Source organism: Pteropus alecto, unplaced genomic scaffold (genome assembly GCF_000325575.1).
Source record: "Pteropus alecto unplaced genomic scaffold, ASM32557v1 scaffold3, whole genome shotgun sequence".
Lineage (NCBI taxonomy): Eukaryota > Metazoa > Chordata > Mammalia > Chiroptera > Pteropodidae > Pteropus > Pteropus alecto.
In genome coordinates, this window is record NW_006442484.1 from 38,394,748 (window position 1) to 38,420,106 (window position 25,359).

General features: G+C 34.0%; 1 protein-coding gene across 7 annotated transcripts in view; it reads right to left on the reverse strand.

Moving 5' to 3' along the window:
• SCN1A (sodium voltage-gated channel alpha subunit 1) overlaps positions 1-25,359 on the reverse strand; it is a 126,714-nt gene that overhangs the window by 58,649 nt on the left and 42,706 nt on the right. For 5 of the 7 annotated variants that reach the window (XM_015596476.2, XM_006921152.2, XM_006921150.2 and 2 more), the window contains exon 2: positions 8,488-8,800. In XM_015596476.2, coding sequence (XP_015451962.1) covers positions 8,488-8,751 — 264 coding nt within the window. In that variant the 5' untranslated portion in view covers positions 8,752-8,800. Of the gene's footprint in view, positions 1-8,487; positions 8,801-25,359 lie in introns of those variants that run through there. The other 2 variants (XM_006921153.3, XM_025039388.1) reach the window with 1 other exon arrangement.

Consider the following 25,359-nt stretch of genomic DNA (forward strand, 5'->3'; position numbering starts at 1 on the left):
GTAGGGAAAACAAAGATACTTAAGTCATAACTCCAAGAAGCTTATAACCCAGTAAATGGTCAACTCTCTCTACTAATAGAAGAAAATCTAGAATGATAAATGAAAGTTTACCAAGACCAGAGCTGTCCAAAAGAAATATTATGTGAATCACAAATCTGAGCCACATATGTGATTTTAAATATCCTAACAGCCATGTTTTAAAAAGTAAAAAGAAGTAGGTGAAATTAATTTTAATAATTTTTTACCCAGTATATCCAATATGTTATCATTTAGAGAGGAAATCAATATTAAAAATATTGAGCTATTTTCTTCCTTTTTTCATACCAATTCTAAGTCTTCAAAGTCTGGACTCCAAGAAAAATAAGTAAACACCCCTCGTAATTGACAGCTTAATAATCCGTAAAGCAATATTAGGAAAATATAAGTAGAATTTGTTTTAACTTATATAGTTTCTAAGAGTGCAGACCCTGAGGTCAGATGCCTGGCTCAAAATCTGGCTCTGCTGTCTTCCAACAGTGACATCTTAGACAAGTTATTTGACTTTCCTGTGACTTGTTTGCCTGTTTTGAAAAATGGAAAAAGTATATTTAGCTCATAAAAATATTGCAATTCCAGTTCAGTAGTGATTCTGATGTCTGGTATTCTGTTCTTTTAATAAATAACTCAGGTGATTCTGTAATAGCAGGGTTGTGAATCTGTTTTAATTAGTGATTTTTTAAATTGCCCAAATTATCAGTGATTACATTGTACACATGGATTAAAATCCTTCCCCTTGATCAAATGCATAGTCAATAAGGAAGCAATTATGTTATAATAGTTTGGTAGAAATTGCTATTTATAAATCTGTACTTATTATCTAGTAGTCTTGTCTCTGGGTTCTTAGAAAGTGATTTCTTTATATTTTTTTCCGAAACGGACATTTAATGAGCCATAGTTTTCCAGTCTTTTTTCCTAAATATGTCCATTATCTTAACTTTTCTTTCAATCAAGGGACCATGTTCCTGAAAGTAAATGTTTTAAATCTAAGATCTAATTTCTTATTTATCTAAACATTACTGAAAAATTACCAGGTAACAGGACCAACTCCAAATTTAATGCATTTGCTTGCTTTTAAAGTAAATATAATGGCAAAAGCTGTAAGTAACACAGGAAGGTTAGCAATGATCATGAACAATAGAAAAATGGACTACACACTATTGTTTAATTAAATTTATGCCTTATCTTTGAAATTTAAAACAAGCAATTTTTAACTTGTACATATATTGTATTCCAAAAATGTATTTCGAAGTCAGTTGTTTGGAACTTTGAACATATTTTCCCACAAAAGAGTACTAAGTACACCTCTCTCCTCTTGGCACTGGACCTAGGAGAATTCCCTGGCTCTATCTTCTGCCAAAAGTGGGGTCAACCTTTCTCCAGCTCCAGGCTTCTGGCTTGAGGAGAGGTTCCAGCAGGGAGGGGTGGAATAAGAGATATGTGGCAGGAGGTGAGATACTTCAGAGATTTGGGTATAAAGAACTGCATAGAAAGTCAAGAGATTCTTATTATTACATATCTAGTCCAGTTTTATGACATCTAATCATTCTAGTCCAATTTTATAGCATCTAATTCTATTTTTTTTCTGAGGGTTTTCTAAACAGTCTCATCTACTTCCCTGCCTGTTTGCTATAACCTGTGGATTCAGAATGAGATTTCCCTCTTTTTCCGGCCCACTGAGGGGATGAAAATTTTCTCACAGGTTCTCTACTTGACTCTGAAGTGAGCATGCAATATTAAAAAATACATATTTTTTTCTCCTAGTCTCATTTTATTTTCCCTTCAGACTAGGGATAATCAACTTAAAGAACAACCTGTGGCGCTTGCCTGCCTGCGGCCCACCAACCTTTAATATACAGCTTCGTGTAATTGCCGGCTTAAAGACTACACATGTAGTCTTTAAGCCGGCAATTACAAACCAAAATACTCATAGAGGCTAAGGTGGCAAGAGGTACCTGCCAATTTTTGGTAGGCAAATCAGTGATGCCAGATATCGTAAAAGAAACCCAAAATATGTATGACTGTGTGTGCGTGTTGTGTGTGTGTAATCTCAGGATTTATAAACCTTGAAAACTTTAACTTAAAATTTTAAACAATACTGCATGAGTCAATGGGCTCAATGCCTCAAAGTCATTTTTTTTTTCCTTTCTCAGCTTTAAGTTCCTGCAAAGGAGAAGAATTTGTACCCGGGGAAAGGTTTGTAAAATTTCTGTCTATGGCCCATAGCTGGGTGGAAGAGTGGGGATGGGCTATTGCAGATGATTACATGGGAGGTGCCCAGCTGGGCTCTCATCAGCCATGGTTGTGGATGCCTCTGCCTCTACCACAGACGACAGAGGAAAAGCTTTAACCACGGGTGAAATGATAAAATCTGGGGTCAAAGATTTCTCAGCTCTTATCTTGTCCCATGGGTGCGATACACTATTATCTGCTCAGTTTTTCATTGACTGAAAAAATTTGAGGACCGGATCTATTGCAGACTTGTGTGAGAACTTTGAGCAAATTATTGCACATCACTTTCTACATCTGAATGGAGGAGATTAAAACAGTACTAACTTCAGGGTTGTTTCGAGAATTAAATGAAATAAAACATGTAAATATCTTTGATAAATTCTAAAGTGCCATATACATACAAGGAGGGATTAAAACATTAAAAACGTATGTCTGGTTCTCAGACATATACACAGACAAACATTTACGTATCCGAAAGTGGTGCCAATTTTCACACTAGAACTTTCCTGTTCAATAACTTTCCTCCCAAATTTTATATGCAGAAAACAATGCCATTTGCTTGCTCCTGTCTGAGAATTAAACATCACACCTCTAAAATAGATCCTGATCCCACAAATTATTCTCCATCTTCATTGTCAAAAATCTAGACCAAGCATCCAGAAAGACTCCTAACTTGATCTTTTAAAATACCCAGTGGACCATGTTGCTCCTCTACCCAAAGCCTTCTGATAATTGATTTTGAACTTAATCTTCAAACTCTTTATAATGTACTAAAAGGGGCCTTTAATCCAGCCCCAGGTCCACCTCCCCAACTTCATCTTATTTTCTTCTTACTTTGTACGATCCAGCTACATTGCCCGTCTTCTGATAGGCTGTTCCCTTTCTCTGGAAGATTCTCCTTCTCCCTCTTTTCTATCCTTCAGATAGCAATTTAAATGCCACAGAGGTGCAAAACTGAAGTTTCCCGAATCTGTCCTCTTTGTAAAAAAGGTGCTTATCTCACTACTAGAATCTGGTGGGAAGTGTAATTTTCTAATTATTTTAGTAATCCAGACCCACTGAGTCTTTAAGAGTTTAGCTTTTACAAAGGTAAGGGATGCTCTTGATGGAGCAGAGATAAGGAAGTGACAAATCGGTTTTGGGAAATATTGCCAGCCTAGGAGACAAAGAGTACAACTAGCAAAGTGGCATGAGTAGAGGGGCAGGAAAAGCAGTGACAGGATTATTTAGATTCTATCACTGACTTCCCTTTTCTACTGGTATCATTTGTACAACTGTATACCCAAAGTAGGGTGGCAATGGGCCATGGAAGCTGACAGATAGCTTTTAAATCTAGTTTCTGTTACTTAACAGCTTTGTGATCATAGGCAAATTACTTCACCTCAATGTCATTATTTTTAAATAAAGAAAGACAAGAGCTATCTTGAAAGGACATGTGGATTAAATAGGAACTGTAAATACCCTGATACATAGTGGATACAGTACAGAGCTATTGTTTTTTCCTGCCCAGTATTCCTTCTTCTTTAACAGGCCTTATCTCTTCCTTTAGGAAAAAACCTCTGCCCCATTGTCTGCCCAGGTGGCTTGAGTGGAGCTGACCTACCCCTTGGCAACACAGATCAACATGTGACACTGCTTTGGCCAATGAGACCATCACATACCCTTGGCCACAGTGATTGGTTCAGAGGAGGATATTGACCTAATTTGAACCAATTCCAGGGCTTTTGCTAAATATTTTGAAGAAAAAATGAGCCCTCTTTTGGGAGTTTACTGGGCTGTAGGATATTAGTTTAGTGTTACTGGTGGCTATTTTTTACCATTTTGTGGGAAGGGCCAGCCTATATATGCAGCCAACATAGGTGATAGTAGAGCCAAAAATGGAAAAGGATTGGTATTGGATCCTTTGATATTAAAATTAAATTTACCCTACACCGTCTTTCTTTCTTTCTTTTTTTTTTAAACTAGTTTCTGTTGCACTTTAGTCATTTTCAATTAAAGGGTCTTTTACTAATATAGCTGGTACTCAATAAATGCTAATCATTATTTTATTACGAACATCCTCATCTTGAGATCATTTCTGAGACAGAGGCTTAGAGGTGACAAAGAAAGGGGCTTAAAGAAAAAATAATAAGTGAGGAAGAGAAAGATTTGGAAGGCAATTATACTGCCTTGAATGTAAGGGAGAGCCTGGATGACTAGTAATTCTAGAGGAGATAATAATATACAAAGAAAAATTGTAAATTGGGACTGTCTACATGACAATTCATGGAACCCTAAGCTTTTAATTACCATCTACTTTTGATTTTCTATTAAATTATTTTTGCAAGGAAAACTCCGTAATTCCAATTACAAACAAATCAAATAACTCTCTCTACCCAAGATAAAAACTAAAAATTCTTGTAGCAATAACAGACCAAGCATGAATTTAAAATAACAAATTCATGTATGACTCTTCATGCAGGCCCAATAAAGGGAGTATGCATATTTTTTAAAAGAGTTTATCAAAAGGGAGAATAAGTTGTTTTTAAATGGTCCACAAGAAAAAAAAAGTACATATTTAAAAGAATACATTTCTACATTCTATAATTAACAAACATCCATTTTCACTACAGATCTAAAATACCTCATTCTATTTCCAGGACACTGTCACACTCTCAAAGGATATTTCCTTTCATGGTACTAATGAGTCATCTGTAATTTTAAGAAGAACATGAGAAGAGAGGAGTTTTCTATAATAAAGAGTGGATAATGAATTTGAGTGTATAGCCAAATGGTACAAAATCAACCCAAGCTAGGAAAGCTAATTGTGAAAAAAGAAAAATCCCATAAGGTATGTTCGCAAGCTAAAATGTGCTTTGCCACTCAACTAAAGTCAATAAACAAACAAAAGGAATCCAACTTGGAATGACTTTCTGAAGAACACTGGACCAGAGCTCACATGGCATGGAAAATATTGACAATATTCTGACAGCACTATTTTATTCCTTAGTTCTTACCCTGGACTTCTGAAGGTTTAAAACTGAGGGTCTGGAAAGTTCCTAGTGCTTCCATGCACCAGGAATGTTCATGAGACGGTTGCAACTATTTCTTCAGTTACTACTAAAGTACCACTGACCTTGGATTAAACTACATTAACAATTTTAGGAGAATTTTTGAACATTATATAATTTGTACATTTTAAACTGGGGCAAAGAAGATAAAAATATGTGGGCATATGCCATCTGAAAATACCGTCATCAGTGACATTTCCATAAGCTTATTGACATTGTCTTTGTAGAAGATCACAGAGAGCTTAGTGTTGTTTGTGTCATTTCTATTTCTTGCACATTAAATGCCACTGTATTTCATTCTAAAGTGTAACATAAAGAATAGATCTGCAATCATTTTTTACAGTAGGCTTATACTGTTTATTTGATATACTATTAAGAAAGAAATTAGAGACTTTGTGTATAGCTACAAATGACACATTAACATTATACTTGGAGTAAAATCTCAGGGAAGTCACTGGCCTGACATTTGCGTATTCTATCTCATTCAGGCAATATAATCTACATCACCAATAGTGAGAAATCTCATCCTAAGAAGCATTTCTCCTGATGACATTTCCACCATTAGACTCTTTAACTGTGCTGCAGTACTGTGCATGTGTACTGCATTGTTTTAATGAGGATCACTCTGCCAATCTCAGATACCTGTCACTAAAATAAAATTAGTCATCCTATATTGAAAGAAATATTCATTATTTTAAAAGGGTTATTATTTTGCTAAGCATTCCAACTTTAATCAGAAGAAACTAATTCAGAATTTAAGACTACTTCTCAATACTGAAATAATCCAATCATGAACGAAAATTTAAGACTAAAAAACAGTGTATAGACAACTAGAGAAAGTTTTAAAACATGAAAATGCAGCAGGAGGAAATTTCAAACACACAGCTCAATCAGGTGTCCTAAGTATTTCATATTAGTTTTTAAGGACTTCAGTCCTGCAAAAAGTTTTATTTCCATTGTGGTTGAATGACTCACATTTGAAGACTTGCTTGATGTTAGCTCAATGTGAAAGCAATGAATGTGCCTTACCTTGGAGAAAACTCCTTTTGATAACAGTATTTTTCTTATCAGGTTGTTCTACTCGCACATTGTGATTTGTTCCAAAATGTCAAAGTGTTTTTCCTTCCTCACACAATGTGCATTTGAAGATAAGGATAGAAGATGTTAATGGCAAGTTTGAATGTGAATCTAACAAAGTTCATAAAGGTTACATTAGCACAAGAATCTGGCTGACTAGTCATTCCATCAGAGTTGGTCTTTCAAGCTGAGTTTTAAGGTCTTTCTTTTAACTATTTGAAAAGATTTGTGTAATTTTGTTTTCTAGGTGCCTTTGTATTCTTTGTTATATATCACTAATTAGAAACCAATCATGGACTGTTTTGTTTTGGGGGCATCCTCTCAAGATAACAACTTTCATCAGTCTGAAAACTCTTTAAAGGAAAAAGATTGATTAGGTGATCCGGTTTTCACATGAAGAATCACTGGCCTTGTCAATATGCATTAGCTCCGTCTTTTTGAAAGCATCATTTATTGTTTTACAAATCAGGACACAGCATATGAGCTGGGATGTTAGATTTCAGCCCTCTTTGATAAAGGGGTAGACTCTGGGTGTCTTTAATAATTTTTGGAAGGTGATTACTTGTGGAGAGGGAGAGGATGGGTGTCTGAGTATAAAAAAAGCCTGTTGGGGGTCAAGCCCCCAACCCAGTCTTTGAATAGGCTGGTATGTCCAATATCTATCAATAAACTAACATAATCTATGGGGTGAATGAGTTTCTCTCTAGAACACACCAGAGTCATTTCTTCAATAATGAAGTAATTTTAAAAAAGTCAAAATGTTTAAATAACTAGATTTCATTTTTACTTTCCTAAAACAAATAAACCCCTCATAGTTTCCTTAATTTGGGCTTTAGCTTTACAGATAGCATATTAAATTATATTCCAAAGGACTGATTTAATGATAAAGTACTAATCTTTAACCTACTAAGATTTAGCAATATTATATTAAAAAGCAAAGTTAAATAAAAGAAAAAGATATCTTTGGAAAATGATTATCTCTTCCTTTACTGTAAAATGGGCAAACCAATTCTTAAAAAAGGAAAGTGCCTTTACACTTAAACTGGCTATATCCTGAAAGTTAAAAGAAAAAAAAAAGTTAACAGTGCTGGTCATCCTTTTGTGTAGTTTTTATCTCTGAAATTATAGTAATGGAAGTGATGTACAAAACTGTCTTAAATCTACACATGAAAATTGCTGAACTTATGTATTCACCATGGACCAACTTCATGTCAAGAACTGTTACAGCAACAAAAGAGAGTCTAGGATATTTTAAGGCCCACGTCCAACTAAAAACTTTCATCTGCTTAATTACAGTCTTTGTGCTCTATGCTTCCACCAAGAGTTCACAAACGTATCAGATGAAAAAGATAATAAAAAGTTGCAAATTAACTAATCATAAATTCAACCTAAAATTAATACAATAATCTTTTTTGATTTTATCTTTTTCTGTAGGGTTTTCTTCTTGATTTGGTGAAATCGTGGTCTTAATGAAAGATGGAGTGCACAATTTCAGGCATGGATACAGAAAATGCAAGCATTCAAATATCATTTATAGCTTCTTCAGAATACTATATTTTTGTTAATTCTTACCAATATAAATATATTTCTACCAAAAGATTGAATAATTTTTTAAAATTGTAGTTTATATAGAAATGTTCCAGAAATTAATAGATTTATTACATATAATGTGATATAGGGATCGAAAACAGTTGTCACATCAAATTTTGTTCCATGAGAAATTAACACTAATATTTTTGAAGCCCTTATAACTTGTGATAACTTCAGAATTTTCAAGTGCAGAAAACATATAACATTCTATAGTAAATACAATCTCTGGGGAGAATTTTTTAATTCATTAAATTAGCTGCCTATAACTTATATTTGTTTTTAGGTATCTGTCATGGTGCATTTGGGACAGACAGCTCCATTTGTTATGATATAATCAATTTATGTCTCATGTATATGCATAAAACACATGCAAATATGTGTCATTTCTTAAACAGAAGGATACTTAAGACTCTGTGCTAATTCAGCCTGTGTTGGTGCTATAAAAGTCCAAGGTATGCAGTAGGGAATTAGCAGCAAAATATGCCTGATAAAAACCACTCACTTTTTTATTGATATAGTACGGGTCCAGGTCCTCCAGCGGCTCTGACACCATCTCTGGAGGGATGTCTCCATAAATAAAAGGAAGGTTCTTTCCAGCTTCCAAGTCACTATTTGGCTTTGGGCCATTTTCATCATCATCTTTCTTGTCTGGTTTGGGATTCTTAGCCTTCTCTTCTGCAATGCGCCTTTCAATAGCCGCAAGAGATTCTCTGGTGAAGAAGTTGAAGCTGTCAGGTCCTGGTGGTACAAGCACTGTTTGCTCCATCTTGTCATCCTGCACATTTTAATTACCATTTACTCTGCATATGTAGGTCCTAAAAAAACAAAAAAATGCTGATTTTAAGGAGATTAAGAGAAGACTTAGTATTTGTAAACTCTTGTCATGACATATGACTAGAGAATTGAAATTTTTATTTCCAATTGAATTGAAATATAATTACTAAATATTAATTCTTTTTGTTGTAGGAACATTTAACACAAGATCTACCCTTTCAACAAAGTTTTAAGTGTAAAATGGTACTGTTAACTATAAGCACAGAATTGTACAGCAAAGCTCTAGAACTTATTCATCTTGCATAACTGAAACTTTATACCCACTAAATAACAACTCCCCATTTCCCCCTCCCCCAGTCCCTGCCAACCACCATTATACTTTCTGCTTCCTTGAGTTTGGCTTAACAGACATGATTTTTATCTCAGGTTTTGTTAAGTATTCCATGTTTATTCATTCTTGTGCTTTGCTGATATAGGAACTGTGCCATAAGTTAAGAAAGTGGTTCAAGTCCAGCCTTAATTAAAGTACATTAGGCTAAATAGCAACACGTCCCTAATGGGCTGTTTACTCTGTGAGCCACCCAGAAGATGCGCTGTAGTCCCCTAGAGACAATGGTTAGCTCATCAACAAAATGAAGTGGAAAGGGAGCTGTCTCAGAGAGGATGTAAAATCCAACCCTTGAGTCCTGGCAAGTGGCTCCTGGCCAAAGTGGTCAGAACAGTTTGCTGCAGCCAGCCTTAATGACCAATCAGATTGTCACTGCTGTCCTGATTTGGTCTCCATCTATTCTGAGACTGAAGTAACCAGAACCGTGTCCTACTCATGTCATCAGCCATGCTGGGGTCAGCTTACTTGAACACATACAGAAACAGACAATCCAAGATTGGACGAATGTCACTGAAATGACTAAGAGTGAGAGAAAGACTAGACTGGAAAGAAATTGCTAGATTGGTCTGCAGGTGGGAGATGATAGCTAAAGATGCGAGAGAGGATTCTCCAATTTTAGGAAACAATGACCAGAAGTAAGAGAGGGTGCCATGAGTTCAATAAGAACTGAAGAGTTTTTCTTCACTAAAGTAATAATAATATTCTTGCTGATTGTATAGTCTTACAGTGCTAAACATATTATGAGAAACTGAGGCAAAACCCTCAACTACATATAGCAGAGTCAGATCTGATTTGATGCGAGGCCAAATCCGAAATATATTTTTTAAGGCATATTTCATATGAGCTCAAATTTTACAGATATTACTAAGCCAAAACTTCCCAGAGCCTAAACTACTGCTTGGCCACAAGATTTATTTGGATACTGCATTAACTCATTAAGGTCAGCGAGTTCTGATACAGTTAATTCTAGCTTTGGTGTATACGAATTGCAAACAAACAAAAAAGCAAACAAACACAAAAACTGCAGCCATAACTCTTTTGTGAGGAGTCCTATAGAGACTTAAATTTCACTGAAGTAGATTCCCACTGCTGTGAGGTTTGTGACCCTATTTTTCAGTGGGTGATGAGAAACAAAGGGGATTCAAATCTAAATTTGTATTCTCAGTCTATTGGGTTACTTAACAAACCTTTAAGAGGTTCTTACAACCTACCTGCAGTCAATGGAAGATTGGAACATTAATTACATCAGTAAATTTAAATCAATGAAAACTCTTCTCCCATAAGGCATCAGGAAAAATATGGCATTTGTTTTTTTGGAAATAAAAATTTAGGAATAACAAATACGATGCTTTTTCTCATAAGAGAAGTATTATGCCATAGATGTATGTATGTTTATTTTTAACTAATTAGTTTTTGACAGAAAATATGTGCAAATGATATGTCAAAACATTTAACAAAAAAGTACAGTGTAAATTCTCCCTTCCACGTTGTTCTCCAGCACGCAATTCCCTTTTCCAGAGGTAACCACTGTTATCTGTCTCCATACATTTTTCTAGATATGTAATAGGTATACGTTAATCGCATGAGCGCATGTATACTTATTCTATTTAAAAACACATATGCACAGTATCTTACTGTACAAACTGTTCTGCACCCTGCATTTTTCACATAAAAATATGTATTAGAGTTCATTCCATGTCAGTTTTTATAGATTCAACTCTTTGGTTTTATTGGCTACATGGTTTTCCATTGTTTGTATTTCCATAATTTATTGAATCAATTCTCCAGTTATGGCTTTTCAGGTTGTTTCCATTTTTTTGCTCTTAAAAATAAAGCTGCAATTAACACGTTACATATATATATTTTCACATATCTATAGATATATTTATGGTATTAATTTCTAAAGGTGCACTTAGCTGTGCAAAAAGTGAATCTTTAATTTTGATATAATGACATAATTAGTCAATGAAGCTTGCACCAACTGATTCTCTTGATAGCAATATAACACTGTGCCTATTCATCCATACCCTCACCACATAATGTGTTATCCTATGGTCAACATTTCCAATCTGATTGGGGCAAAAATGAGGCAATATAGTTTCAATTTGTATTTTTTCCTATGAGAAAAGTTGAACTTTTTTTCATGTTTAAGAGCTAATTTTCTTTTCTATGACTACCTGTTTAAATAAGAGCCCATGTTTTCATTTTCTATTCCTTTTTAAACTATAGTACCTTTTAGATATGACACTAACCATTTAATTTTGCAATATGGGACCTTTTAAAAAAGGTATGTTTTTTGACTTTATGATGTTTTTGTGCTACAGATTTAAAAGCATTAAACATTTTTAAATGTTAATGTGATGATCTAACTGTAACTCTTTTTGGCGTCTAGATTTAGTGTCATGCTCAGGAAAGCACCCATGTCCCCGGAGGATCCATGTATGGAGGGACATATCATCATACATTGTATTTTCTTGCATTTTTAATATTTTATGGCTTAATCTTATAAATTTAAATTTGTGATCGATTTGGAATTTGTATTCTATATGAAGTAAGGTAGAGATCCATTTTTTATAGTTGTTCCAACATTAATTACTGAATGAATATCTTTTCTCCACCAATATACAATGCTACTGTCATAGTATGTTAAAAATATAAATATATATTTATTTATACAAATCCCAATGTCAGCAACAAACTTTAAAAAGTAATTCTGGATGTATTTTCATTAAAGTCAAGATAAAAACACTATTATTTAACAATTTTCTAGAAGTACAAATGAATCCAATTATATACAAGTAATTACATTTTTTAATATAAGGATGAAGGAAGTAAAATTATAATTATTTGCATAAAATAGGATTGGATGCCCAGAACACTCAATAGAAACATCTGAAAAAATTCCTATAAGCAGTAAGACAATTAAGGTGTCTGGGTTGAAAAGAACATAAAAAATTCAATAGATTTTTTATAGAAATAAGACGTGTTTAGAAATAAAATGGAAGAAAACAGACTTTTCTCACTAAGATTAGAAACAAGGCAAGGATTGTCCCCCTCACAACTCCTTTTCAACATCATACCAAAGAACTAGCTAGTGAAATAAGAGAAAAAAAGAAACAAAAGGTATACATATTTAGAAGGAAAAAGAAACAGTGTCTTTATAGCTGATGACATAATTATCTCTGTAGAAAATCCAAAAGAATTAACAAAAACTCCTAGAACTAATGAACAATTATAGCAAGATTACAAGATATGATGTTAATATACAATCACTTCGTTCTACAGCAAAAATAAACATGGAATTTGAAATTAAAAACCGAAAACCATTTATGAAACAGAACAGAATAGAAAGCCCAGAAATAGACCCATATAAATATAGTCAACTGATCTTTGACAAAGGAGCAAAGGCAATAAAATGAAGTAAAGATAGTTTTTTCCAACAAATGGTGCTGGAACAACTGAACATCCAGACCCTATTCCCTTCACAAAACTAACTTAAAATGGTTCATAGACCTAAATATAAAATGTAAAACTATAAAACTCCTAGAAGATAAATTAGGATAAAATTTAGATGACCTTTGGTTTGGCAATGACTTTTAAAAAAATAATAAAAGCACAATCCATTAAAGAAATAATTGATAAGCTGGACTTAATTAAAATTAAAAACATCTGCTCTGTGAAAGACACTATCAAGAGAATGAAGAGACAAGCCACAGAAGATATTTGCAAAAGACAAAGCTGTAAAGAACTGTTATCTTAAATATACAAAGAACTCTGTATAATACTATAATGGTGGCTTCGGGTCACACAGTTGCCCAAACCTATAGAATGTTCAACATCAAGAGCGAACCTTAATGTAAATCACAGACTTTGGGTGATAACGATGGGTCATTGTAGGTTCATCAATTGTAACAAAGGTACCACTCTGGTGTGTGCTGTTAATGGTGGACTGTGCTATTGTGGGGCCTGAATTCCTTTTCAATTTTACTGTGAACTTTGAAAAGTCACTTAAAGGGGGAAAATACAATTAATGAAATTTTCATTAGCAAAATGTGAGTTTTTTAAAGTTTCAAAATAAACTGAAAAGTAAATATAAATGAATGGAAAGGCATGTTCTATTCTTGGATAGGAATATAATGTACTAAAGATATAAAATTTCTCTCAAATAATTAATAATTTAAATGCAATCTCCACAAAAAAAATACCAAGAAAATTTTAGAACTATAAAAACTTATATGAAACTTTTTATGAAAAACTAAACCAACAAACCAACCAGAAATTAAAATAATCTTTAGTTTTAAATTCTTCTTTAAGAGCTGTTTAAGCATTTAAAATTTCCAAATGATAATTTATTTATTTATGTTTAGTTGTATTGCATTATAATCCAGTAATGTAGTTTGTACCATTTATATTTCTTGGAATTTATTGATATTTACCTTTTGACCTAATTGAGGTTGTTTTTTAAATGACTTTCCCAAGAACACAGAAAAGAAGCTCATTCTTCATTTTAAAGCTGTAGAGTTCAGTATATTTCAATTCAATTTACTTTTTTTCTTATCTTATTCAGACCTTATATACTGCACCTACTTTTGTTCTACTTGATCTATTATGAGCTGAGATAGGTGAATTTAAGTCTATTTTTAATGTATTTCTATTTAATTTTGTAGTTCCTGTAATTTTAGTTACATGAATTTTAGTGTTATGTTATTTGGAGTATAGATATTGCTTATGATAAGATCTTTGGCATGAACCAAACACTTTACTACCTTAAATAGTCCTTGTCTCACTTTAATTTCTTTCTCTCTGAAGACAAATTTGTCTGATATCATAAAATGCCTCCTCCTTTTTTTTCGTTTGCATTTGTCTGGTATGTTTTTGTCCATCCATCTGGTTTTATCCTTCCTATTTCACTGATTAACTATTTTCATTAATATGTATATGTTCAGATTTTGTATTTAGGTATATTTTAAATATACATGACCGTTGTGGCCAATCTGTGCCTTCTACAGGGTGCCATATTGGAGATCACTGTCCATAAATTTGTGTGGATGGAACAGAAACAGTTTACTAAAAGCCTTCCTATTCTCCAGAAATAGTCCATTTGAAAAAAGCCCTCTAGGCAAATATTCCTGATCACTGGCTATCAATGTCAACTGGAAAAGTAAAGAACCAGGAAGATAAAAGAATTTTACACTGACAAATATGAACACTTCCAATATATTATGTAAAATTATAAATTAATTCAGACACTAGAATTACATTTATATGTGAACAATTTAACCCATATTATAATGACATCATACTGAGGTTAATAAAAGTGTTTCTTCAACTCTAAGTAGATCTTATATTCAAATAATATTAAAAATAAATCTTATATTACATTAACTAGAAGAATAAAATCATTTTGAAAATAATAACCTATCATATAAGTTTACTTATGGAATATCTGAAAACCATCAAATAATTTAATGTTAATATTTTTCCAGTAATATAAAAAAATTCTAAATTATACTTGGAATCTGTTATACTTTGATAAAAAATATAGAAATGAATCATGAGCTTTCCAATTACATTTGAAAGTGAACTTTATTCTTTAGTGTAAAAATTTATAACTGTATACTTTAAATGGTCCTAATTTATGAATCTATAACTCACTATATATGGAAGGGAGGAACTTCACAGAATCTGCGGTTTTGGCTCACACCTTTCTCTTTATATGGGAACAAACGTTTAAATATGTCTTTGGGTTGACAGAGAAGTGCTCACTTCTTTCAAAAGAGATAAGACAACTTTCTTGGTGAGAAACGATTTCAAAGAGATGATATATGTTGAATGTGGATATGTATTTAGACAAAATACAAAGAGAAGAGAAGAGAAAAGGAGAGAGAGAGAGAGAGAGAGAGAGAGAGAGAGAGAGAGAGAGAGAGAGAAACTAAATAACCATAGCTAGAAACAAAAAATAACAGGAAATATATGTTAACAGACAACAAATCTGAAAGAATAAATTTTTAAAATTGTTGAGAATAAGTAGTATAGTGGGCAATAGAAAAATAGAAGGAAGATTTTTTTTTTAGGAAGACAAGCAAAACAAAAGTAGAAGCCAATTAGATAAAAACTCCTAAAGAAGACAAGAAAAACAATACAAAAGAAAATGAGTAGAAGCCAGAGGCTGGGGGATAAAAAGGCAAAGTAGAATTTGTGAGTGGAAAGAAATAGTAAAGTAATAGCAATATTATGACTAATATTAATTAATGTGGATGAAAGAAGAATAAGAAGGGGACATTTATTAGAAAGTACAAATAACAAATGAAGGAAAAATACATTCTGGTGTTATCAAACTGACATAAAAAGGAAGAGCTAAATCAGTAGCATTAGAATTACATTGTATACATTCTTGGGGGGGCATTATAAGATCGAAAGTTAATATTGATAATATTCTGTATCACTTCTAAGACTTTTCCTAATTCATGACATATATTATTATAAGAAATGTTCTACTACTGGATGAGGTTTTTGATTCTGGACATTTTATACCTCTCTTTCTCATACAAGGTTACACATGTATTACATGTTGGACTATACTAAGCATTTATCACAGTCAAAAAACTCTTGCACTAAGGTGGCTCAAACTGCTGAGCAATATAGTCATGGTTACCTTCGTAGTGTAGAAGAAGATTCGTTTAGAGTAAGCTTCACTCATGTGGTCTCATAGTTCAGACAGCTTTGGGCACCTGAATTTTTCCACACAAACAGAAATATCTACAATAGCTTAGAATGAAGCATTTCATTTTCATTGTGACATTTTACACAAAAGTCTTAGATAACATTATAAATGCTTTTTACTTAAATAAATTTGGCCTCTTACAAGTTAATTACTATGCAACGTCTTTTGGGGAGCACCTCTGTCCATGACTACTTGGACCTGGGTGGGTATATCTGTTTAACTCTAGAGTGTGGTTAGCAGGGGTTTCACATGAAGCTGCGTTCTCCAAACAAAGGTCTATGAGGTTATAAGATATTTTGTAACTTATTTCTCTTAGTCCTCTATTTAATTTTTCTGTTTGTTCAGAATCTTGGTGAGAAAGAGGGGGACTGTTCAAATGTTCCTCCTCAGAGACTCCCAATATCCATGACTTTGCATTCTGATGCCATTGTAGATTTGGGTGAGGGATAACATAATTTGGAGGAACCCAAAACAAATCTGGTAAATAAAGTATTTTGGTAGAAATGGAGACTATATTTAAAAATTTGAAAAACAAGACACCAAAGGGGAAAAAAGGTGATGATCGTAGTATTTAAATTTAGATATTGTATTATGCAGGCTTGAAACCCGATGAAATATATTTCCACACTCAAAGTTACTTCTATAACTTTTTTATGTTTTGCTAAATCTGGTTGTTTCTAGTTATTTATTTAGTAAATTACTTTACATAATTCATTTGCCCCGATTAATCTCCCCAAAGGTTTCCTAACAGCAAGTTATAACATAATTTTATACAACATTTACGTATCTCGACCATCTAATACCCTATAATTTGAAGTGGGGAAAATTCATAGACCTGCAATTTGCCTTTAAAATTGTTTGATTTTCACACTGAGGAGAAAACAAACAGACTCCTGCCAAAATGACTGCCAGTTCCTTGTAGAGTCTACTACTATTCTGGGGACATAAACCATCTGGGCATGGCAATTTGTGGAGAACTGTTTCAGTTGATTTTGTGATGTTTCCGCCACCCACTTCACGAAAGAATGTTACTGCCAATAATAATAAAAATAACTAGATAAAATGTTATTCTTACAGTTGTGATCTCACATAACTTTTTTTTAACACCCAAGAAAGAAATTGCATAGAATTTTACAAGCCTAGGAAATATTGTTTTATAAATTTCTTTTCTAGAAATTTGGTTTCATATGTTTATGATAAATGTCTTTATTTTATTTGTTTTTAATAATAACCTATTTTTAGTATTATAATTAGGATTAACTAAACAACATATTTCATACATGTGTTTGAAACATTTACATTCTTTAAAAACCTTATTATCTACCCTTAAATTTTTCTGCTACATGCAGATTAAATTTAAAATAAGGTCACATATCTAACATATTTTTACATCTACATTTGTGTATTTCAAGAGTATTTTTCAGTTCATCGTAATAATAAACTACAAACTGCAAAATTTACTCAATCCACCACTGCCTTTGCCAATCCAACATCAGTAAGCTATTTTGTTCAAATTGACTATGTAATTACTCTCTTTAATAGATAGTCTATATTTACTTCACATACTAATGAAAAATTAACACAAAGAGTGTGAAAAAAAGTGCTATAAGGTAAACTAAAATAAAACACTGCATTCTAGGCATGTTTGGAATCAAGAAATACATAACACATCACTTTTTTATTAATAAAATTATATAATTTGGGGCATACTTTTTGCCTCACTGTATAATTATTGGATTAAATACTTAGAAAAACAAAATAGAACCTAATCTTCCAATCACATTAGTTGGCGTTAACTTTGAATATAATCCTAGTATGAAAGTATGTTTGAGTTAGTATCTGATGAATTTTAAAAAATATGTAGACTCTCTCAAATCAGTTCCCATAACGTGCTTGACCATACATATGCTATTGTAGCCCACATGCTTGTATTTCTGCTCTACACAGAACTTTGCTACTCAAATTTAGCTCTAATAGGTATTACTTTGTCTTTAATCCTATTTTTCTTTGCCCTATGGTAAATTGTATTTGGCAAAATAATTCATTGGGTCCAGTCTCATAGGAAATTGCTATTTTCAGACTATGCCTTTAGCTATACCATCAGTTTGTTTCCTGAACTCTGGAAACCACACAACTTCCTCTCAATACAAGACATATCTTGTCCTTAATGTATATCTGAGTATGAAGATGCTTTGGGAGTATGAAGTACTGAGGTGTATATGTCCTACATTTTGACTGAGAACCTTAGCTATTAGAAAACATTATGTGGTGGCACAGTTTATTAAAATATAAATTTGCATGTACTCTGCTTATATTTTTCTTTTTCTCTATCAGTTGAAGCAAATTAAATTGTAAGGTTTTAGTACAACAGTAAATAAAAGATGCTTAAAGTCCATGCTTTCTTCTCTTGCTCTTGGTAAAATCTTAAATGCATTAGTCCCAGAGCAGAGGAGACAGGGGAGAGTGTTGCATGGTGCATAACGAGGTATGTAGATGGAGGAGGGGATGGTGGTGCTCTAGGTAAGTGATAAACTCTCAGAGGGGAAGGTGGGAGGCTAGACCCTTAACAGGTAGATTATTAATCTTGCCAAAAACTCCTATACATAAGCATGGCACAGAGCAGCATGTCTTAAGGACTTGAAGGGGTGAAATAAACACCTCAGTGGTGTTCAGTTATGATATACACTCAATCATTTGCTCTTTCTTAGGGAATGATACATCTCCCCCAGCTGCCATGTGACTTGCCTCCTGGTATATAGGGTTCCTGAAATGCACTTCCTTGTTTCATTGTCATTTGACCACGTGAATTCCTTTGGCCAATGGAATGTGATAGGACACCATAGTCTTCAATTAAACAGAAGTTTTCAAGGCAATGTTGTGGTTTTGCCCAGCCTCGTGTTCTTTTTCCCCTCTGACCTGAAATGGCATGTCTCAGAGAAAGGTTACTCCCTCAGTTTGAGACCTGGAGCTGGAAGACATTTGGAACAGAACCACCAGAGCCAAATGACAGCCATTAACATGTCTATAAATCACTGAGAATTCAAGGTTGTTTAACACAGCAAAGCTAATTAATCTGGCAGGGAAAGCATCTAATCAATGACCAGAGAAGTAAACTGATTAAACAAATAATAAGAAAACATAGTACCTCTTAAACATTTTTTGACTTAGATTCGGACAAAGGCTCTGCCTGTAGTCTATCATGAAGAACATAAGTATCATTAGGATTTTTTTTCTCTTAGAGAAAAGATAGCTATAAAAAGTAGGATGGTAGATAGCCCACATGATAAACCTTGTAAAATTCAGGATCTCTTGTTGATAATCACAGTGAAAATAATGTAAGGGAATTTCTTTGAACAGCTGTGATTAGTTTGTATCGAGAACATAGTAGTCAACCTTAATTATATACAAGTTATTTAAGTCAAATTCTTTAGTAAAGACCTCCTCCATGTTAAAAAATTATCTTACTTTGGTAGGAGAGAAGTCTGCTCATAGATATTTAGAGAGTATATAGGAAGGAAACAGAGAGTATAAGTCTAACTATTCATAGCCGTGTCTCTGTGTTTGAAGATTTTAAGAATCCAATTGTGAGGTGTTAGGCCCTAAAAGCCAAATGTGGGCTTCCTAAGCCTGTTTCATTGGGAATGAGGGAGGCATTGCACAAATTTGGGGTGTATTTGGCAGGTTTCGAACAAACTGGATTACTTGGAGAACAGAATGTTTCACTTCCAGTCCTGTTCATCTGCTCACCCTTCCCTTTCTCGTTGCTCATCTTTTTTCTCCCAACTCTCCTTGATTATTCTCCATTTCCTTCCTTTTCCTCAGCCACAATTTCACTTTGTTGCTCATCTTCCCCACACTCCCCACCCTCCTTCCCACCCTGTCTGTAGAAATGTAAAAAGTCTACTCAAAATTTTTTTGAATATCAGTCTAAAAATAATATAATGCCAGCCACTCGAGATGGCGGAGTAAGTAAGTGCTGTGTTTGCCTTTTTCATGACCACGTCAAAATTATAACTAAACTACAAAACAATCATCATTGAGAATCACCTGAAATCTAGCTCAACAGAAGTCCTATGACTAAGGCATACAGAAGAAGCCACCTTAAGACTGGTAGGACGGGCAGAGACCAGAATGGACTGGTCCCACACTCAATTAAAAATTGAGAGAGCTATCTCAGCTACAGAGATATCAATCCATATATGAGAGATACACCTGGAACACACGGCTCAGGTGACTAGGGAGACTGCACCACTGGGCCCCACAGGACATCAACTACATAAGGCCACTCTACTAGACTGGGAGATGTAGCAGCTCTACTAAAGACATAGAAAGCAAGCAAAATGAGGAGACAAAGAAATACAAAAGAACAGAACAAAATTCCAGAAAAAGGACTAAACAAAATAGAGACAAGCAATCGACCAGATGCAGAGTTTAAAACACTGGTTATAACCTGAGTGAGAACTTCGACAAAGATGTAGGAAACATAAAAATGGTGATAGAAACATTTAAAAGAACCAGTCAGAAATGAAGAATACATTAGAGGAAATCAACAGTAGATAAGATAAAACAGAGGACTGAATCAGTGATTTGGAATATAAGGAAGCAGAAAACACCCAATCAGAATAGCAAGAAGAAAAATGAAGATAGGTTAAGGGGCATTTGGGACAACATGAAGCATAACAACATTGACATCACGGGGATACCGGAATGAGAAGAGAGATCAAGGAATTGAAAACCTATTTGAAGAAATAATGACTGAAAATGTCTTTAACCTGGCAAAGGAAATAGACATAGAAACCTAGGAAGCAGAAAGAATAACAAACAAGATGAACCCAAACAGGTCAACACCAAGAAACACCATAAGTTAAAATGCCAAAGGTAAAGACAAAGAGAAGACCTTAAAAATAGCAAGAGAAAATCAGTTAGTTATGTACAAGGTAAATCCCACAAGACTGTCAGCTGGTTTCTCAACAGAAACTTTACAGGCTAGAAGGGATTGGCAGGAAATATTCAAAGTGATGAAAAGTAAGGACCTACAACCAAGATTCTCTACCTAGCAAAGCTATCATTTAGAATTGAAAGGTAGATATAGAGCCTACCAGACAAGAAAAAGCTAAAAGAGTTCATCACCACCAAACCAGTATTATAAGAAATGTTAAAGGGACTGCCATAAGAAGAAAAAAGATAAAAATATGAATAAAATGGCGATAACTACATAGCTATCAACAAGTACTTTAAATATAAATGAACTAAATGTTCCAGTCGAAAGACATAGGGAGGCTGAATGGATAAGAAAAGAAGACCCTTACATATGCTGCCTACAATAGACTCACTTCAGATTGAAAAAACACATACGGACTGAAAGTAAAGGGATGGAAGTAGGTATTTTATAAAAATGGAAGCAAAGGAAAAGCTGGGGTAGCAATACTTATATCAGACAAAACAGACTTTAAAACAAAGGCTACAAAAAGAGACAGATATTTCTGGGTATTTATTAGAAGCAACTGAAAACACTAATTCGAAAAGATATGCATTCGTGTGTTCATTGCAGTATCATTTACAATAGGTAAGATATGGAAACAACCTAAATGTTCATCAGTAAGAGAATGGATAAAGAAGTGGTACATATATACAATGGAAAATTACTCAGTCATAAAAAAGAATGGAATTTTGCCATCTGCAACCACATGGATGGATCTAGAGGGTATTACGCTAAGTGAAATCAGTCTGAGAAAGACAAATGTCATATGATTTCATTTACATGTGGAATCTTAAAAAGAAATGAACAAACACAACAGAAATTCATAGATACACAGAACATTTTGATGGCTGCCAGTCAGGATGCGGAATTGGTGAAAAAGAAGGGATTTGAGGTACAAATTGGTAGTTACAAAATAGTCATGGCATATAAAGTATAACATAGGGAATAAAGTCAATAATGTTGTAATAACTAAGTATGGTATCAGATGGGTACTAGATTTATCAAGATGATCACCTCGTAAGTTATATAAATGTCCAATCACTATGTTGTACACCTAAAACTAATATAATATTGTATGTCAACGGTAACTATAAGTTATTTCAAAAATCATGGCAAGTTCAGCTGGGTAGTTATCTCTAGTCCCCGTGGTGATGGCTGGGAAAAAAAAAATTAAAAAAAATAAAAATAATGATTTAATATAAACCCCACAGAGATACAGACAGAATGAATGCTATTACTCTTGCTGTGCTCTCTCAGGCAACACAAACCATTTGTGCCAATGGTGCTGGTGAAGGTGGGAGTTGTGTGGCTATAAGTAGCAGCTAAGGGAAATAGTGCTAGTAGAGTCAGCATTTTCCCTTTTATTGCTATGAGAGTAATGGGAGAAAAAAAAAATCAGGCTTACTTGGTACAATTATCACCTAAGAAAAAAGAAGCCAGCGGTAGCAGTTTAGCACAAGATGCTGGGAGAAAAAATTGTTACAATCCCTCCTTCCAAATACATACCTCGATAAGAATTTCAGAGAAATAATGCAATCCGTGTATAAACCCTTTCTAGACTCATGGCATGCATGATTAGACTTTGTTCCTAAGAAAAATATAGTCCATCTCTTTGGTAGCATCTTTACTGAATGTCTAGGCATTAGTGTTCTTAAGAACTCATAGTTACTGAACAAGACAAACAAACAGAGATACATAGACATGGACTATAGACTAGAGGTTACCAGAGGGTAGGGGGTAGGGGGAAGAGGGGTGGTAAATGGGGTAAAGGGGATCAAATATGTGGTGAGGGAAAGAAATCTAACTATGGTTGAACACACAGTGTAAATATATATATGCCTTTCTGTGAAAGTGTACAGATGAAACTTATTGGATTTCGTTAACCAATGTCACCATAAAAAATTAATTAATTATAAATAAATAAATAAATTTGGGGGGGAAAAAAGAACTCATAGTTATTTTTATGTTTTCTGACTTTCCCCTTTCACTCTTATGAATGTTGCCTGGACAACTCAGTTTGTGAAATGTTGTGGTACACTGGTCAGGGTTAAAGTGCCCCTCTAGCTATTATAGTTTTACCTAGACTGAGTGCCCACCGGCTGATAATTATCACACATTTGTACAGAGTGAGCCTGCCAGATGTCCAGTACTTCTGTCAAAGCAGAGCCTTAGTCAGGTCTATTCCTGTTTGGGTTGAAACACATGGTACGTGAAATTAAATTTGTTCACTCAAATAATCATTGAATGCATACCATGTACTGGGCATAGGCTGTGAAGGAAGTAAGTTGGGAAGTAGAAAAAAACAATATTGGGAATACTGGAATGTAAGCAAATTCCTTTTATAAGCTACTTTATGAAATAGACTTTTCGACTACTTGGACCTTGACTTGGAGAATTAGGTATTTCTGATCTTAATGGATTCACTTTTTTTAAGTCCTAGAGTGGAGGAAAATGGAAGTTGAACATGGAAGCATTGAAAACTGGACATCTTTCTAAAGCCCACGAGTCAAGTCCGTTGTGTGCGCGTGTGCATGTGCATGCATACGCAGTGAGCTGAGACACTGTTCTGAATTATCAGTAAACCATATTTTAATCATTGATCAATCATTCCACCATCTGTATTCACAGTCTCACATAAAATTATCAGACCGCAGTGATTTTTCTCTAATCTAGATGCACATTTTAATGTTTATCTCATTTAAAGATATTTTTGGTACATCAAACTAAATGTTAATAAACATGTGAGGCAACAAAACAAAGTTCAATGCATGTCTTACATTCTTTCCAGTTTTGTGGTGTCCATGTCGTTTCTCAGGTGTCAGTGGTGAATGACTGGAAATAGGTAGTTAAGACAAAAATTCCTAAAGAAGAAATGCATGTTTTTGGGATCCATTTCTGTTCTTCCATCTTAATATATTTTCTAACATTTCTTGAGTGCTAAGAAACAGTTCCTTTTTGTTATCCTCAACAGCAGGTGGCAGCTGAAGTCATTCAATTACATGTTTTGTTAAATAAAACTTTATAAATAATTCAAAAACTATTACAGTATTCAACTAAAGCTTACAATCAAGTTATTTTTTTCTTCTGCTTAAATTCTCAAATATTTCTCACCTGCTATTCCATTCTCACCCCCAGTAAAGTCTCAAAGCCCTAGGACAACATTGTTTTTAAAATGTTATACAGTTAACCAGGAAGAGTGCTTGATTTGTTGTGACAATTGCTGCTCTTTTCTGGGAAGATAATCGGGCAGAGGATACAATGGAGTCCAAAGGCCAACTCTTTAGCTGGGGCTTGGCTGGCAGATTGGAGGTAGGGAGAGTCTGGGCCACCTGGAGCCGTGGAGAATACGAGTACTACCATGCTGATTCAAGAAATCTGAACAGGGTAGCCCCCCCAAAAAATACATGACATCCAGTTAATTTGAACTTCAGATAAACAACAGATTTTGTTTAAAGCATAAGAATATCCCATATAATATTTGTGACATACTTACACTAAAAAAATACATTAGTTACCTGAAATTCAAATTTAACTGGGCATTCTGTATTTTTATTTGTTAATCTGGCCACTCTAAATCTGAAGAAAGGCTTCTCTGCTAAAAGTTTTTTCACGTTGCCTAAAATTAAATTAACTAATATTTTCAGTACCGTTAACAAGCATTCCTTTTCAAAAGACAATTACCTCTGGGAAGTATATGGGTCGTTCATACATCAGTGTTAATTTAAAGAGCCCACTTATTTCTCAATGTCTATTTCTCAGTATCATAGTAGGTCAAATAAGTCAGACTGAGGGTCTCTGATTTCTTTTTCTGGTGGGAAGAGGTAGAGGGCGGGTCATTTCAATGGAAGGATACTTGTGGACAACTATTTTTAGTGAGGATTTTCTGACAAAATTATCAAATGCCAAGGGGTAACTATAAAAGGATGGAATGAAGGTAAAGTGTAGTGCCAGAGAAAATTCACTTTTTCTAGAATTTTTCTTGAAGACAAGCTGAGCTAATGAAGAGAATCAGTGGTCGAATTTATTTTTCAAAAATAGATAATGGTAAATATTAAAATTAGTGGCAAGCAGGTTTTCACAAATGGTGGAGATAACACAATAAACTAGTGAAACTAACTTCATATTTCAATTTTTGAAGATAATCATTTCCTTCATGAAATAGGTAGTTATAATTACTTGAGTAAATAAAGAATTATTTTGCATTTAATTTAGAGGAAGAATACCATGTATAAAGGGTCAAATGTGTACAGTGTATCTGTATTTGTTTGTGTGTCCTGTGACTGGGTCATACAGACCCTAGAAGGGGTTGTTTTTCCAGGTAGTGAGATAGATTGTCACTGTACCTATACATGCATTGTCCAGATGAATGCTGGTGGTTAGGAATTCAGTCTGTTACCATAAAACAGACCAAACCCCTAACTTTGACTTCCTTGGCCCCGTGTCTGAAGGATTAAGGAAACAATATATGAAAAAAAAAAAACCATTTACTTGATGTAACAACTTTGCT